At 37.4% G+C, this 15,202-nt stretch overlaps 5 protein-coding genes across 5 annotated transcripts; 2 read left to right on the plus strand and 3 right to left on the minus strand.

Annotated features, from left to right (window-relative positions):
* Positions 1-2: 2 nt before the first annotated feature.
* Positions 3-3,681, minus strand: SD3 (import inner membrane translocase subunit). The gene is made up of 8 exons (XM_012228286.3): positions 3,289-3,681; positions 2,798-2,863; positions 2,694-2,712; positions 1,590-1,753; positions 992-1,170; positions 851-899; positions 612-731; positions 3-432 (listed from the first exon to the last, which is right to left on the minus strand). The coding sequence occupies exons 1-8, from the start codon at positions 3,475-3,477 to the stop codon at positions 256-258; spliced, it is 963 nt and encodes a 320-aa protein (XP_012083676.1). The 5' UTR covers positions 3,478-3,681; the 3' UTR covers positions 3-255.
* A 165-nt stretch (positions 3,682-3,846) lies between these two features.
* LOC105643205 (uncharacterized) lies at positions 3,847-9,265 on the plus strand. Its single transcript, XM_012228287.4, has 6 exons — positions 3,847-4,073; positions 5,014-5,285; positions 5,373-6,024; positions 6,118-6,317; positions 6,913-7,157; positions 7,444-9,265. The coding sequence occupies exons 2-6, from the start codon at positions 5,014-5,016 to the stop codon at positions 9,012-9,014; spliced, it is 2,940 nt and encodes a 979-aa protein (XP_012083677.1). The 5' UTR covers positions 3,847-4,073; the 3' UTR covers positions 9,015-9,265.
* Positions 9,266-9,638: 373 nt separating this feature from the next.
* Positions 9,639-10,949, plus strand: DUO1 (myb-like HTH transcriptional regulator family protein). The gene is made up of 3 exons (NM_001319929.1): positions 9,639-9,826; positions 9,945-10,194; positions 10,470-10,949. The coding sequence occupies exons 1-3, from the start codon at positions 9,639-9,641 to the stop codon at positions 10,947-10,949; spliced, it is 918 nt and encodes a 305-aa protein (NP_001306858.1).
* Positions 10,950-11,128: 179 nt separating this feature from the next.
* Positions 11,129-12,816, minus strand: LOC105643207 (Phosphoglycerate mutase family protein). The gene is made up of 4 exons (XM_012228289.4): positions 12,259-12,816; positions 11,942-12,100; positions 11,528-11,636; positions 11,129-11,447 (listed from the first exon to the last, which is right to left on the minus strand). Exons 1-4 carry the CDS (start codon positions 12,604-12,606, stop codon positions 11,272-11,274), a joined length of 792 nt encoding a protein of 263 aa, XP_012083679.1. The 5' UTR covers positions 12,607-12,816; the 3' UTR covers positions 11,129-11,271.
* Positions 12,817-13,280: 464 nt separating this feature from the next.
* On the minus strand, positions 13,281-14,226 carry LOC105643369 (uncharacterized). Its single transcript, XM_012228466.1, has 2 exons — positions 13,589-14,226; positions 13,281-13,497 (listed from the first exon to the last, which is right to left on the minus strand). The coding sequence occupies exons 1-2, from the start codon at positions 14,224-14,226 to the stop codon at positions 13,281-13,283; spliced, it is 855 nt and encodes a 284-aa protein (XP_012083856.1).
* Between the last annotated feature and the right edge of the window lie 976 nt (positions 14,227-15,202).

Below are 15,202 nucleotides of genomic sequence, written 5' to 3' on the forward strand. Positions count from 1 at the left end.
AATGATCCAACAGGCCTGATCCAACAGGCCTGCTTCTTGATTCTTATGCAAAATTGATCAGATAGTCAAAATTCCAGACATCTTTGAAAATAAATTCATTTCCACCAGCTAACACAGGTCAAAAACTGAGAGGACAATTTATTTATACAAAAAAATTCAGAAATTTTGCTTGATTGTTGTTGACGATATTGGTCATTGATATGCTTCGCAATAACTCGGTACACAGACAGCAACCTTTCTAAGCTTGGGAACAATTTATGCAGGCACCGGGGCAGGGGCTGGCATATAGGACTCGAGAATCAATTGCGATTGGGAAGGTTGCATGATCTGAACAATTAAGTATGTATACTTCCATTGCTTATCCACCTTGTCTTTAAACATCTCTGCAGAAACTTTCCCAGCTCCATGCGGTCCACGAATATAAAAATTAACCTACATTCAATTAGGTAAAACGTGAGTTGCACCTCAAAGAAATATCTTCAGTTTCAATTAGCTATTGTACATTTCTTTTCCCTCATTGAAGGGGAGAAGTGATTTTTTTTTCCTGCCTTAGATCCTCTCTAATATGAGAGCAAATATATATATTGCCATAGTGTTGTTTAAGAAGTTACCAGAACATGTTCTACGCCATCTTCATCAGTGTAGACCTTATTGGGGATACGTTGTCGAGCAGCGCGATTTCGACTTTCTTGACCATAACCTGTAATAGGGGATCCTATCCTCACCCTGACCTGACACACAGAAAGAGAACTCCCAACTTCAATCCCAGAATTGCAATAAAAAAACCAACCATGGTTGTTGGTAGTACCATGGTACTTTATCGGAAAAATATTTATTGCTTTTCACAAACCTGAGCATCATCTTGTACCCTTTTAAGAGCTTTGTTAAAGATTTTGTACCTACGATAGACCACATCTCGTATCATGGCAGAATCACAGAAGAAGTTAAATCTGTAATGCATCGAATTTAATTAGAGAAACTAAAGTCTTACTCTTTTGGTTCAAATATCAGTTCCTTGAAAACAGCATAACCTGCAGCAGCTGCAACTCCAAGTCCTGCAAGAATTATAACACTGTAGGATGCCCCCTCAACAAATGTCACAGGCTTCTCTGGAATATTATATGTAGGAGCATCAAAGGGATCCTCAACAGTAGATACCTCTTTTCTAGTCTGTTCATGAAAGTAGAGTACAATAACAAGTTTAGAATATTAGATGACAGACTAAAAGTAAAAATCCGGAAACAAAAAAAGAAGCTATGAAGGAAAAACAGTGAAACATTTTCAAGTCAGAATGAAATGTTTTTATGCTTGACAACTTAATTCAATTGTCAGACAAAAGAATTTTCATAATTTCATATAAAAAGACAGATTTTATTTCGCAATGAATTGTGAACAAGTAAAAAATCTAGGGCCACCTAGAAAGTGACTGGTTTTATAGAAAGGTCTGAAATTCACATCTATCATTTAACACCTTCATGTAATGGTTGATTCAGAGATCTGGATCAATCATATAGATAAAATAATGACAGCACTAACTGTGTGAACCCACTAAGATGTGCAACATAAATATAAGAACAGTGAATTCAAACCTCAGATTCTTTTTTTCCTGTTTGCTTTGAAGCTTTTGATGCAAATGATCTAGCAAAGCTAGGATTAATGGTGCTTGCTCCATGCATTTTCAAGGGCGGGAATTTTGAACCAAGACCAACTAGGCATTCTTTACCATGGCACCCCCCACAGAGAACCGCTTTTCCTGCCAAACACTATTGTCAGAAATAATTTGTGAAAAGAGAAACACTTACAGGCACAATTCTACTCTCTAACTACCTCAGCAATTAGTGGATTTGTATGCTTGAAACTAAAAGCTAATATGAACCGTTTGGTAAACATATGTATCTTATTCAACTTGTATAGTTATTAATCTTTTCTATCTTGAAGGTGGTGACACCTTCAAACAGGCTGCTTACTGGGCTCCAGCATCCAAAGGGTCTATCTTAGACTAGTTTCTCCACGATCTTTTGCCTGAAGTGGTTGTTTAACTTAACTTATACAAAGGATAAAAGAGTGTGTAGCATGATTAATTAGATGCTGTTTCATATGCACCTTGATTGCGGCACAATTTCAAAACTTAGGACTGACATACATCTTGACAGAGAATTAAGAAAAAGAAAATTTTAAAAGCTAAATAATAAACATCACACACAAGATTCAGCTGGAAAACGTACAAGTTTATTAGGCATACTGCAACGTGGAAATCATACAGATTAACAAAATGGATTATAGCATGCAGCATGAAGGCCGATGACGGGATACATAAAATAAAGCATGAAATGAATAAAAAAGCAAAACAAATACAACTAAGAGAGCAGGGAACATATAATTCTTTTTATTTTTGAAAGTAAATGGGAAGAATCTAAATAAAAGCCAGAAGGGGGCAGGAGTTAATGAAGTTCCTTTTCTCTCAAAAGGAGAGGATACTGAATTTGGCTTAGAGAAAATGGAAAAACTAATAATAGTTAAATAAGTCTAGCGTCTTTGACAAGCAAGAAGGCCACCATTTAAAAAGCATCTAACACAAAGAATGAGAAAACTGTAAAAGAAGAATCTGGTAGAAAATAAATAATTTCTTTACGCTGCAAATCAAACGGCAGAGCCATAATCCAATTAATGCAAATAATGTAGAATTCACTAACCCGTAGCTTGAAGTATCTCCTGCAGAACAAAATGAACAAAGAAAAATCAGCACATAGTTATGTGTTAAGAAAAATGGGAGTGCAAAAATTGCAGATTACCTCACCTTAGAGGTATGGCTGGCAGCAGAAGTTGATTGGCTCACATAACCAGACTCAAATGACACTGGCAACTGTATCAACACCAGAAAGTAACTCAACATTGAATGTCCATACATCAAATTCAAGTACCATACTTCATATGAGCATTATTGCATAAGAAAAGGTTACTTTGACACCAGTCGGATTTATTTTTTCGAAGAAATGTCATAGTTTGAGGATATAGTGAAGAGATGAGGAAGGGAGTTTTATTAGAAACTAAAAGGTCGAAAGATTTCAGGCACAAGGATTTCAGGAGGGTTAAAAATCTCAATGTCGCTGAGCAATGTACATCAAGCAATACTCTGTGTAGAGTTAATCTAAATGAAAGCAGACTCCTAAAAGAGCGTTATAAAGTCACCAACTGCTACTGCAAATACACGCAACACAAGCAAGAAAGACTCTTTGCAAAAGACAGGGACGCTACTAGAGGAAAAAAAAAAAATCAAAAGAACCGTACCCTTTTAGTCGAATTACCAACTGTAATTCTCTGTGTAGCCGTGGACGATGATGAAAGAGCCGCCAAACCCGCATCAGATAAACCCCTCATATGCTTCCGCTCCAAATATGAAGACAACCCATTTTGGTATTCCAAGAGACAACTGCATCTACCCCTAAGCGACATTGCTGATCTTCTAATATGTTGCATCTTCAAATAACTATATATATTTAAAAGAAACTCCCAACCTCAACGAACAACTGAAACCCTTCTGCTTACACAGCTCAAGGGCTTAGATTTAATAAGGTCTTTAACCAATCAAACAGAGAATTAACAGATATTAAAAACAGTGAGATATTCAAGAACGAGAAATCAGAATTTCAGAGAGGGAGAGACAACTACGGTCAGGCAAACCGGTGAACCCAAAAACCCAATAGCACGAACGCACAATTTGGGGTTTTATTACAGACACGTGCCGTTAGAAAACCGCACGTACAAGAAATCTTAGATGTTGGGCCCTCTCCTTAAAATTTGGCCCGTTAGTAGGTAGGCCTCCATCAAATTTCGTTCAGTACCCTCAAAACCAGAAAGAAAGAGGAGGAGCTGCCCTTCTTGTGCTTCAGATAGAAGCAAAAGATAGCAGAGGAACCGACCGAGCTTAGCGAGGGAAGAAAATTTAATTCATAATTTCATCTACAGTAAATACAAAATTTCCTCTCTTTTATCACTTTCTTTCGCTATTTTCAATTCTTCCAGTTTCTGCCGCCGTTCTGTCCTTGCCGCAACCAGAGCTCTCTTTCCTTCTGGTAAGTTTCTCTGTACTTATATATGCTTGCCATCACATGAATAACCGTTTGTTTCCGTTTGAGTACTGAGAAGATGCAAGGAAGATAAAGAAAAAAAATTGTTTTCTCCCTTGTAGTCGGATACTTCTCACTATTTTCGCTGTCAGCTGAGTAGTTTTGACTGGTTACTTGATTAACTTTTGATTACATGGAAAATTAACGCATTTGTTGCCGTTTCTCCATGTATGTGGTGGTAGAAATATTGTTCATAGTCTTTAATTAGCTTTTCAATGTGGCGAATTTGAATATGAGCTACTTCATGCGAAATTTCGTCAAAGTAACTTTCCCTCTTATTATTAGTTTGGCCCCTTTTATATCTTGCACTGTTTATTATTCTACATTTGAAAATGAGCAATTGGTTTTGTATAACATGTGCTGAAGCTCAAAACTGGAATATTTAAGGGCATAAGATCACGTTAAGGATTGAGCAGATTTTTCTTCAAATAGCGGCCTGCCAAAGTTTTATGATTCCATTTTTTTTTTTTTAAAAAATTTTACTGCAATTTCTCTATGATAGTTTTTATGCATATGTGAAGTTACAGTTGAATTTTTTTTTTTTCAATGATCGAATGTCAGGAGTTATTATAATCCAATATACTATTGATTTTGTGATTTGTTCTAAGTTTATATAATATATGTTGGGAAATTTCAATCCACGTTCATTGAACTTGGGTGATTTTTGAATGCCTTAATGTTGTGTAATGTTGAACTAAAGTGCATTCTTATTACATCATATTTCATTTGATTGTTGGCATATCAAACTTGCCTTGGGTCTGTAACTGTCTGACTGATGTCTAAGATGTAGGCCTTCAATTGACTGATAATCGAATTGCTAATTGATGAAGTATTTACATGGTTCTTGTTGCTACTATTATTTATGGCTTATGTTCATGCATTCCAGATGGCCAGATGGGATGAGATCCTGTCTCTTCCCGTGCAGAATCCTCCAACTCTGGAATTTTCTGCTACTGATCTTGTGTGGTCAAAAATTGAAGGTTGGCGCGATAAAATAGATAGACTTGCCCTTATTCCTTTTGCTAGGGTGGATGATTTTGTAAGGGGTGAATCTGCAAATAAGGAATGTCCAACCAGATTTCATGTTGAAGCAAGACGTCGCCGGCCTTCAGAAACGTCTTACAAGCAGAAGGTTGATGGCATTCTTGAGTACATACTGTAAGTCCCACTATATTCTTTTAGCAGTTCTAACTTTGTGGTACTAGGACAAGGACCTAATCCTTAATGATCGCTTTGAATCTTTAGGTATTGGTGTTCATTTGGCCCTGATGATCATCGGAAAGGCGGCATAGTACGACCAAGTAGGAGTGTTTATGTTCCAAAGAAGAAGAATGCTGGGCGACCAAATACTAAAAGAGGGTGCACCTGCCACTTTATTGTGAAGCGATTAATTGCCGAACCATCGGTAGCACTTATCATATATAATCAGGACAAGCATGTGGATAAGAAAGGGTTACCATGCCATGGCCCACAGGACAAGAAGGCTGAAGGAACACGAGCCATGTTTGCCCCGTACATCTCAGAGGATCTTCGGCTTCGTGTTCTCTCTTTACTGTATGTTGGGGTTTCTGTGGAGACCATAATGCAGAGACACAATGAATCGGTAGAGAAACAGGGCGGTCCCTGTAATCGTGATGACCTTCTAACTCATAGGTATGTGCGACGACAGGAGAGGAGCATCCGCCGTTCTACGTATGAACTGGACATGGATGATGCAGTAAGCATTAGCCTCTGGGTTGAATGCCACCAGAATAATGTATTCTTTTATGAGGATTTTTCTGATTCAGATCCTTTGACATTGGGTATTCAAACAGAGTGGCAGCTGCAACAGATGATCCGTTTTGGCAATTTCAGTCTTCTGGCTTCTGATTCAAGGTTTGGAACAAACAAATTGAAGGTTTGTTCTTTTTTTTTTTTAATATAATCTTAATCCAGTTAAAGATGGCTTTTAAATATTTTGATGCTAACTACTTGCCTTCTGTCTACTTAGTATCCTGTTCACAGCCTAGTCGTGTTCAACTCAGACAAGAAGGCCATTCCAGTAGCTTGGATAATGACACCAAGATTTGCTACTGCAGATGCCCATAAATGGATGAGGGCACTTTACAATAGGGTTTGTACAAAAGATCCTACATTTAAGTTGGCTGGGTTCATAGTGGATGATCCTTCAACAGACATCCTTACTATCAGGTAAACAGCTAGCCTTTTATATTTTATTTTTCCTTTTGGATTTTATATATTATATGAGCATAGATAAGTTAATGCCTCTTGGATGTTCTGTAATTGTTTAATGGAAAAAATGTCGTGAGGTTCTTGCTACTAGGATTGATGAGCACCTGTGGTTAGGATTAACCTGCTTATAGATTTTAATGTTCGGATTCTTTATTGACATTTGGGAATTGCAATCCCCAATTGACATCCAGGCACTACCCAGAACCTTTATTCTTATGAGTACTGCTGAACAAGGGTATTCTTTCAGATTATCTACCTGAGGCTTCTTTTGTGTCTTTGTAGGCAATGCAATGGTTGATATTTAAATTTTTGCATTTTGATTGATATTGAATAGTTAAAGTGAACATGCTGGATCAGATTGGGGGAATAGTTTAAACTTTCAATTTGATTCAATATGGCTTTCAGTGGTTAAGATTGATGAGGGTAGGGACAGTATATTGTTGCTGCAAGACTTTGGAGGATAATTTATGGTGTAAAAGCTTCCTTTTTATTTTTAATGTGGATATTACTTACCAAATTTAGGTACTATGTATTTTCACTTCCTTCTTCTCAGGGATGTCTTTCAGTGCCCTGTATTGATATCATTTTGGCGGGTCCGTCAGGCGTGGCATAAAAATTTATTAAGAAGATGCTCAGAAATACAGATGCGTGCCCAGATATGGAAACGGCTTGGAGAGGCAATAGATGATATTTGCAGAGGCCCTGGATCTGTGGATTTATTTGAGGTTTTCATGGAAGATTTTGTTGATTGCTCTGATTTCATGGATTATTTCAAAGCAGTCTGGTATCCTAGATTAGGTTGGTTACATTTTCTTTTCTTGTTTTATATAACTAATTGTCTTCTTAAATGAAGTGCAAGCATTCTTTCTTTCTTTCTTTATTATCATTAAATGCCATTATCAAACCTATGTTTTGGGTGGCAACAAAATCTCACACATAGACACACGTGTATATAGCTACTTGGATTTAATTGAAGATCAAATGAATTGCATGTATTTTATTGAAACGTGGCTAGGATGACTAGGAAATAGTGGGATATTTTATTATGATTCTTTAGAAAATTAAAAATCTTATGTTGTACCAGGGCTTTGGACACATGCATTGAAAAATTTTCCACTAGCCAGCCAGGAGACTTCTGCAGCTATCGAACTTTACCACAATCAATTGAAGGTGAGGTTACTGAATGAGAAGGATCCCAGTGTTTATCAGCGTGCTGATTGGTTAGTTGATAAGTTGGGTACCAAGGTGCATTCATACTTCTGGCTTGATGAGTACTCAGAGAAGGATGAATTTGCAAGATACTGGAAAGATGAGTGGGACAGTGGTTTAACAGCTTGGCGGAAAGCATTGAAGATTCCAGATCTTGATGTTGTCATGGAAGGTAGATGTGCAAGAGTTGCTGACCAGCTTGATCGAGATAGGTTTCATGTTGTTTGGAACCCTAGATCGAATTTTGCTCTTTGTGATTGCAGTTGGGCAGAAATGGGTAACCTGTGTGAGCATGTCTTCAAAGTTATAAGAATGTCCAGCAACAAAGGGTATAGGAAGCCGTCTATTAGCCTATCTCAGTACAACCAGGCCTTGATTGACATGCTGCATTGCCCACCCCACGATTCTCTTATTCGCGATCATGCCGTTTCTCTTGCGGTTACTGTACAGAAGCAATTAGACGCAATGGCTGTTTTGGATAGCAGCAATAGTACTGCATATCCAATTCAGAAACAAGCTGTGGAAATTCTTGAGCAGCAGACAGGTGACGCAGATGGAAGGCATTTGATGGACAAGGATGTATCATTCCATAACACAGATGATTGTGGGGACAGACATGAAGTATCTGGCGGAGGTGTTGCAGGTGATTCTGCTGAGCCTATTGGAGAAAAAACCACTTGTGCCGAGATGGACGTTGACCAATCATCTAACTGTATTCCTGTCGATGAGGTTGTAATTAATGATGTCTTCATGGAGAACAGAGATGATAGTATTAAGGGTCCTACTTTGAAAGATGATGCTTTGACTGATCAAATTGAGCTTGAAAATGATAGTGTAGCAGATACCGAACTTCCATCTGTGGATATTCCTACATCACTGGTGGATTTTATGGGGAAATGTGCCACTAATTGTGATGATGTTGGCGACAATGGTTCTGAGCCACTTGTAATTACCAACACAGCAGATGCAGATAATACATCTGACAAGGCCTCCGTATTTTTAGCCAACTCTGTCGAGCCACAAGTGATAGGCATGGTTGCAACATCAGGAGCCGTAGAAAATACAGTGACAGAACCAGAAAGTGACAATGGAAGCAATGCTGACAACCATTATCCTACTGATAATGTTTCCTCATTAAACAGGTTGGATGATAAGGAGACACATAATCCTGATCTAAGTTCAGTTGGAAGAATGATAATGTCAGAATCACAGTTAAATTGCTTGTCAACATCAAGTAACAGTGGCAAACCGCATCATATGGAGCTTACATCTCAAGAAACCAATTCTCATGAGAAACCATCTTTACGCGATAAATTGTCTTTGATTAGTCATACGCATCAAACAGATGTCGCAAATGGAAAAAGTGATATAAGCCAGTTAGATGCTACGAATGGTATTGTTCCTGAAGGCACTGCCAGTGCCCCTTATAGCAAGCAGAGAGTCTGATAGAGGCCATGGAGATGCTGGTAAACTACTGATAGCTGAAATTTTGCTGATATAGGATCCCTTTTCAAGTGTACAGTCTGTTTGACATTAGTTGATTATTTACTTGGGTAGATAATTTTACGTATCCCTGGAGAATTTGGATTCATCATGTCCATTTTTTATTAGCAACAAATAATTAATTATCCAAGGTAATAATTGTAGATGCTGGAAACATTTTATGGTATGGGATTAAGAAAATTATTTTAGCTTCATTTCTTTTCATTGCCTTCCAATTGAGATGAGGCTTCTATTCATCGAGAAATGGAGTCGTTGGATTTTGCCATGCTGGCCAAGCCCAGATTAGTTTTGGGCACAAAATGAGAAAAACAAAGAGCAGCAATTAGGGTTTGGTTGGGCCCAAACACAAATCCAAATTCGCGCCCAGGATTCAAAATATAGAAGGACATGAGAGTAATTTCATAGGAATTTTGAACCAGAGAAAAAAATGGGAAAGTGGGCATATGGTGGAGAGTAGTGGAAGTAACCGCCTTAACCGTCAGTTGCCAAAAAATCAAAAAGGAAAAACCCAGAGAATAAGTTAAGAATAGAAATTGAAGAAGTGAATGTCTCTTTTATCTTCAGGAAATGGAAGCAAAACGAGACGAGATAAGGAAAGGGCCATGGAAAGCAGAGGAAGATGAAGTTCTAATAAACCATGTCAAGAAATATGGCCCTCGCGATTGGAGCTCCATTCGATCCAAAGGCCTCTTGCAGCGAACCGGCAAGTCCTGTCGTCTCCGTTGGGTCAACAAACTTAGACCTAACTTAAAGAAGTAACTAGTTACTTCGCGACTCTGTATACTCAAACAATTTATGCATAAAAATTTTTAATCATGGAATTTTCTCCAACAAATTTAATAATGCATGTGTTAATTTTGATATTGTGCGTAGTGGATGCAAGTTTTCAGGGGAGGAAGAGAGGGTAGTGATAGAGTTGCAGGCACAATTTGGAAATAAATGGGCTAAAATAGCGACTTATTTGCCTGGACGAACTGATAATGATGTCAAGAATTTTTGGAGTAGCAGACAGAAGAGGCTTGCAAGGATTCTGCAGACTTCAGCCACTCCTTCCTCCTCTAACACTAAGCCACGGAAGCCTAGAAAGGAAGTTTCTGTGTTTCGTGATGTTCCTAATCTGCAGGTAAGATCTTTTCTAAATTCTAATTCTGGTTAATAATATTTTTCATGTATGCAAATTTCATTCGTCTTCCTTTGTTCTCAGTGAACTATAAAAAGCATTTGATCAATTGACTATAGAAAGCTTTTGAAAATTTGAAGGATTTTCCTGTTTGGATTGGAAATAAGTTAAAGGAATTTCCTAATACATAAAAGAAAAGAACCATGATCCTCGATTTGTAATTTATGAAATTTTGATAATTTAAATCTTTTGTTTTTTAAATTTTCCCATATGGTAAGACTCCAATGATGAGTTATTCAATAGAGGAAGAATCATCCACAAAGGCGCAGTCGTGCTCGTCAGGCTATATGGAAGCCCCTGAACCAGTCAGAGTGTTGCCTTTGCCATATCCATTTCAAGCAGAAGCTATTAAGGCTGAGTTGCCTGACTGTGATGCAAATCTAATTGACGTTGACGCCCAAATGCAAATTCCCTTCCCTCAAATCCCACAACAGCAAGAGCAACCAGAGCTTACATTCTCACCAGAAAGCCAGGAATTGCTGGCCAGACTTGGGGATCCTTATCTTTTCAATGTGTTTGGAGCAGTAGATGTTCCTGAAATTGGAGCACAACTTTCTCTTGGGCCGCCATTTTTCGATCCGGTCTCCAGTTGCATGAATGGTGGAAGGGAAGTAAGGAATCCTGTGACTCCTGATACTTTCTTCGATGACTTCCCGACAGACATGTTTGACAACATTGAACCACTTCCAAGCCCCTAGCAATTTGTTTGAAGAAATGGAACTTTTAACTAATTTCTTTCATGTTCTTGTCACTGCTATTTTTTTTACTAACCCTAGTGCCCACTATATGTAACATGTATAATAGTACCATGCCACTTGGCTCCTTTATAATTCTGTGTACGTTTATTCATTCTGTGATGAAATTGTTTTAGGACAGATTGTGTTCATCTGATAGTTTATTCTCATCTCTCAGAACAATGTTCACTTATTACCAAAGACCAAAGGAAATTCTTACAATCTGTGAATCAAGAATTAGAACAACAGTAATAATAGGCAGAATGTGCTATGGTTAAATCAATGTTCAGCTCTTAGTAAGCACTTGGATGCCACTCTTAGTAAGAACTTCAAATTCTCCAGTTGTAAAGGATTGATCTTCCTTAAAAATTGGCCTTCTTAATACTGAATATGCACAGTACTCTACTTCATACACTGTTACATCTTTCATGAATGCAGAAACTGAAACTCCAACTCCTTCCCCTAATTTTGCAATAAAATAAAATAAGACGAAAAACTAGGTCTTAAAAGGAAATTAAATTGGAAAGAGAAATGAAGCTTACCATGAGTGACAAGCAGCAGGTTCTCAGATGGGTAATTATCTGCAAGTGCTTTAAAAACGTGTTCATATCTGGTCCTTGTTCCTGTCACTGTTTCTTCCCATTGCGGCAACTAGATTGAAGCAAAAAAAAAGGAAAGAAGCAGCGAGGAAGAGAAAAAAATGTCAACTACAGTGGTCGAGGAAGGGGGACCAAGACCAGTGGCCATGGCCCCCCTAAATTAAAGGTATCTAAAAAAAATACGTTTTTTTTTTGGCCCCCTCAAATCATGAATTACCAATTTACCGGTAATACTTTTGCCACCCTAAGTTCTTACATCTAAACATTAAAGATTCAACTGTTCTACGAATAAAAATGGAAAAGATCTTTTTTTTTTTTTTTTTTTTTTTTTTCTTGTGGGATTGGGAGAATATACACCTCTTCATACACTGGTTCTGCAGTATGATCGACTGTCCCAGCAGCCAGCAGGGCTTCAAGCTCAGAAGTGATGAAACCAAAATTCCCATCTTTGGGTGCAGAATCATGTCTAATGGCTTGCGAGTTCATCATCTCACATAATCCGTACTCGATAGAAACCTGATAATTGTATAATTTCTGCTTAGACAATTGGTTTCTCAATTATCTTTTAACCCGATTAGCAGAGTATTGTTAAAATGCAATGCCTCGATTGAAAAGCAATTACGGATACAAAAATCTTATCTTCGTAATTATGAACATAGCTCAAGTGATCTGACCTTGACTTTGGAGGGACCGATAGCAATTCCGTCTCTGATGGCGGCGTCGGAGTTGTCTTTGACGGCGCAGAGCGCCGAGACAGCCTCGGAGGCTGTCTGAATGCAGCGGAGGAAGGGAGAAACAAAGACGCGGTGGATTGGAAAGCCGATATGGGACTTGAGGTAGTTGCCAGTGGAGAATGCCCTGACCCGACCAGCTTCTACTAGCGGTGGATCCCAGGGCCTAGCGGCGGTGGAAACCCAAAGCGGGTCAAAGTTGTCGATGCGATCTCCGTGCCTCATTACGACAACGTTCTGGTAGAATTCATGTCTTGATCCGCTAGTAATCTCTGCGGCGGAGTAGCCCATAGCTTTGGTATAGGTAGAGAACTTACGATGCAGACGCAAAGGAAGAAGACATATTAAATATTTTTGAACGAAGGTGGTGGTTAGTTTATAGTTTATACTTGGTTGAGTTACTGCAACTTCTTAGGAAATGAAGGTAGCGTAAACCGACCTTCATTTTTTAATATTCCCTTCCATTTTCTTATTATTCTTATTTTCCAGGAAAATGATTCGCTTCTTTTTCCTTTTCCTGAAAATTATTTCAGACTTTTCCAATTATCTATATCCTTAATATCTATTTTATTATTTTATTATAAAACTAGTCAACTCAACAACCAGATGTTTGATAAATATGGATTTTTCCACCATGAGAGATATACATGCCAACGCAACCATAATTAACTAAATCAAAGTCAATGAAGAATTGGGTTTTTCAAATTTTCACGTTAAGACCTAAGGTAGACTTGGACCGGGTCTAGCATTATCTTCTTAAACCCTCTGGTTTCCAAGAACCTGGTTTGAGAATTTTTTTTTTTTTGTTTCTTGGATTATGCAAAATGGCATATACCCCATGAACAAAAATATCATAGCAACTAGAGTATCAATGGGCCAAAGGCCCAACCCCTCTTTTCAATTACAAACCAAAAAAAAAAAAAAAGAATTCGCACAAAACAATAAATTGCAGGGAAAAAAAGGGTTCAAGAATTCCTGCGGTTCTTCTTCTCTGGATCAAATCTTTTGCACCAGAGAGGTTTTGCATCAACCCAGAACTTTACTTCATTTTGTCCGTTTAAAATCAAAATGGGTATAAAAGACGCCCTAAAAACAACCTTTCCAAACAATGGAGATGTCTTTTTTCCATTCTTCGGATTTGGCCAATGCACATACACCCTTTCTACGAACGGCCCATATTTCCTGCGTGCATGTTCACATTTATGTTTAATCAATAATCAAATAGTTAGGAATTAATTTAAAAGCAGAAATACTTCCAAGAATATATACTTACTGGGTAAAAAAGTTGGTGATTTGATATTCAGTGAGAGGATATCCATTTGAAAAAGTTAAGAACAAGCAGCGATCTTCTTCGGGTGCTTTCTCTAATGTAGGATTCCATTCTTTAGCAAAAGGATTCAACTTGGATTCTAATGATGGTAATGGTGATTTTAGTGGTGCACTAGCTTTACTGTTGCTGTATTCAGTTATCCCCTTATTTGTCTGTTGTTCGATATCAATGACAATGCCTCTCTCATTCAGTATATCTTCAAAGAGCACCAAACATATTTTCTTACAGATTTCCAAGATACTCTCCAACACCTTTTCTTTGTCGGCGAGAATGACACTAGGAGACAAGAACCGTCGTCCTGCTAAGGTTGTAATAGTGACACGCAAAAGATTTGGTGGAAAGGAGTTCTTTTTTAGAGATGTCAAAACAGTATTGGCTTCATCAAATATAAAATCCAAGAACTTATCGTCACGAGAAGACAGCTCTGTAATGATATCTGGAAAACCTCGTGACTCTAGCCAAATCCAAAAGGCTATGGCTTTTATAGACTCTTCAACTCCTCTGTCCATATCTATCATGCGATCAAATAGAGACCTTGCAGCATTAGCTTGGGGAATTATAAAAGCTTTCGATGTTTCCATTGAAGAGACTAACTATGTTGTGTTTAGAAATAATCTGTGTTTCTGTGGGCGATAAAAACTGTGTTGATCTGTGTAATTACAGAAGGAATTCAGAGTCTATATATGCGTTATAGAGCGAAGGATTGGAATGGTTCATAAACAAAATTACAAGGAAAATTCATTCAATAAGCAAGAGTGAAGGATTGCGATGGTTCATAAACGACTTTACAAGAAAAACTCTTTTGCTACATACAATTGTGGGAAGTTTGCAAAGTTTGAAAATAATATGTCGTTTGTGAATTAGTTTTTGTTCATGGACTTCTTGTTACATGCACGCAAGAGAGACATCCGTACTTTTATCTTTAAATTCAACGATGTCGTTTGAGGAGAAAAAAAATTAAAAACATCATTAAATATAATGCCAAATTAAAAATTGTTCCTTAAGTTCTATATCCTCTATATAATATATAATATACCTTTATATAGATTATTTATAAATTAATTGTAATTTTGGCAGAACAGAAGAACATATCCTTGTTTTTAAGTTGCTAAAAGAATACATGAATTTTGAAATTATATACATTGGATTCTTTACAGAGGTTAGAATTACGTTAATTAATTAAAATTTTTTTCTCCTTTTGTCTTATTTAAATTTTTTTCTCTTTTTGTTTTACGTACACATTCTTTTGTCTTACAAAAATATATGTAATTTGATTTTTATATAAATTAAGAAATTAAATTTGTAGTTTTTACATTTTTTTTTTAGTGTACCCTTTACAATTTTTTCCTAATATAAAAATGTGAAACATCGATATTCTAATTAGTTGTTTATTTCAAGATTTGAGACGGAAGAAAGTAGAGACAAAAAGAAGACGGACGACGGGGTCGTTTAAACCATTGAAAGACACACGATCCTCTTTTATCGAACGACCATCCGTGTATGAGCGCCAATACTTAGTGGGCAGTGGGCCCTAGCATGCAACTGTCGAAAGTGGAA

The sequence above is a fragment of the Jatropha curcas genome, chromosome 5 (assembly GCF_041381405.1).
Source record: "Jatropha curcas cultivar XTBG-Jc1 chromosome 5, XTBG_Jcur_1.0, whole genome shotgun sequence".
NCBI classification, from domain to species: Eukaryota; Viridiplantae; Streptophyta; class Magnoliopsida; order Malpighiales; family Euphorbiaceae; genus Jatropha; species Jatropha curcas.

Bases quoted from the DNA above. Each gene is read 5' to 3' on its own strand.
- DUO1 (NM_001319929.1), top strand. From the start codon at position 9,639: ATGGAAGCAAAACGAGACGAGATAAGGAAAGGGCCATGGAAAGCAGAG. The intron at 9,827-9,944 runs GTAACTAGTTAC...TATTGTGCGTAG, and splicing joins CTTAGACCTAACTTAAAGAA to TGGATGCAAGTTTTCAGGGG. The intron at 10,195-10,469 runs GTAAGATCTTTT...CCATATGGTAAG, and splicing joins GTGATGTTCCTAATCTGCAG to ACTCCAATGATGAGTTATTC.
- LOC105643205 (XM_012228287.4), top strand. From the start codon at position 5,014: ATGGCCAGATGGGATGAGATCCTGTCTCTTCCCGTGCAGAATCCTCCA. The intron at 6,025-6,117 runs GTTTGTTCTTTT...CTGTCTACTTAG, and splicing joins TTGGAACAAACAAATTGAAG to TATCCTGTTCACAGCCTAGT. The intron at 6,318-6,912 runs GTAAACAGCTAG...CCTTCTTCTCAG, and splicing joins ACAGACATCCTTACTATCAG to GGATGTCTTTCAGTGCCCTG.
- LOC105643207 (XM_012228289.4), bottom strand. From the start codon at position 12,606: ATGGGCTACTCCGCCGCAGAGATTACTAGCGGATCAAGACATGAATTC. The intron at 12,101-12,258 runs GTCAGATCACTT...TACAATTATCAG, and splicing joins TCGGTCCCTCCAAAGTCAAG to GTTTCTATCGAGTACGGATT. The intron at 11,637-11,941 runs GTGTATATTCTC...GCTTCAATCTAG, and splicing joins CAGAACCAGTGTATGAAGAG to TTGCCGCAATGGGAAGAAAC.
- LOC105643369 (XM_012228466.1), bottom strand. From the start codon at position 14,226: ATGGAAACATCGAAAGCTTTTATAATTCCCCAAGCTAATGCTGCAAGG. The intron at 13,498-13,588 runs GTAAGTATATAT...ACATGCACGCAG, and splicing joins ATCACCAACTTTTTTACCCA to GAAATATGGGCCGTTCGTAG.
- SD3 (XM_012228286.3), bottom strand. From the start codon at position 3,477: ATGCAACATATTAGAAGATCAGCAATGTCGCTTAGGGGTAGATGCAGT. The intron at 1,171-1,589 runs GTTTGAATTCAC...TTTCATGAACAG, and splicing joins CAGGAAAAAAAGAATCTGAG to ACTAGAAAAGAGGTATCTAC. The intron at 732-850 runs GTTTGTGAAAAG...TCTGTGTGTCAG, and splicing joins GGGTACAAGATGATGCTCAG to GTCAGGGTGAGGATAGGATC.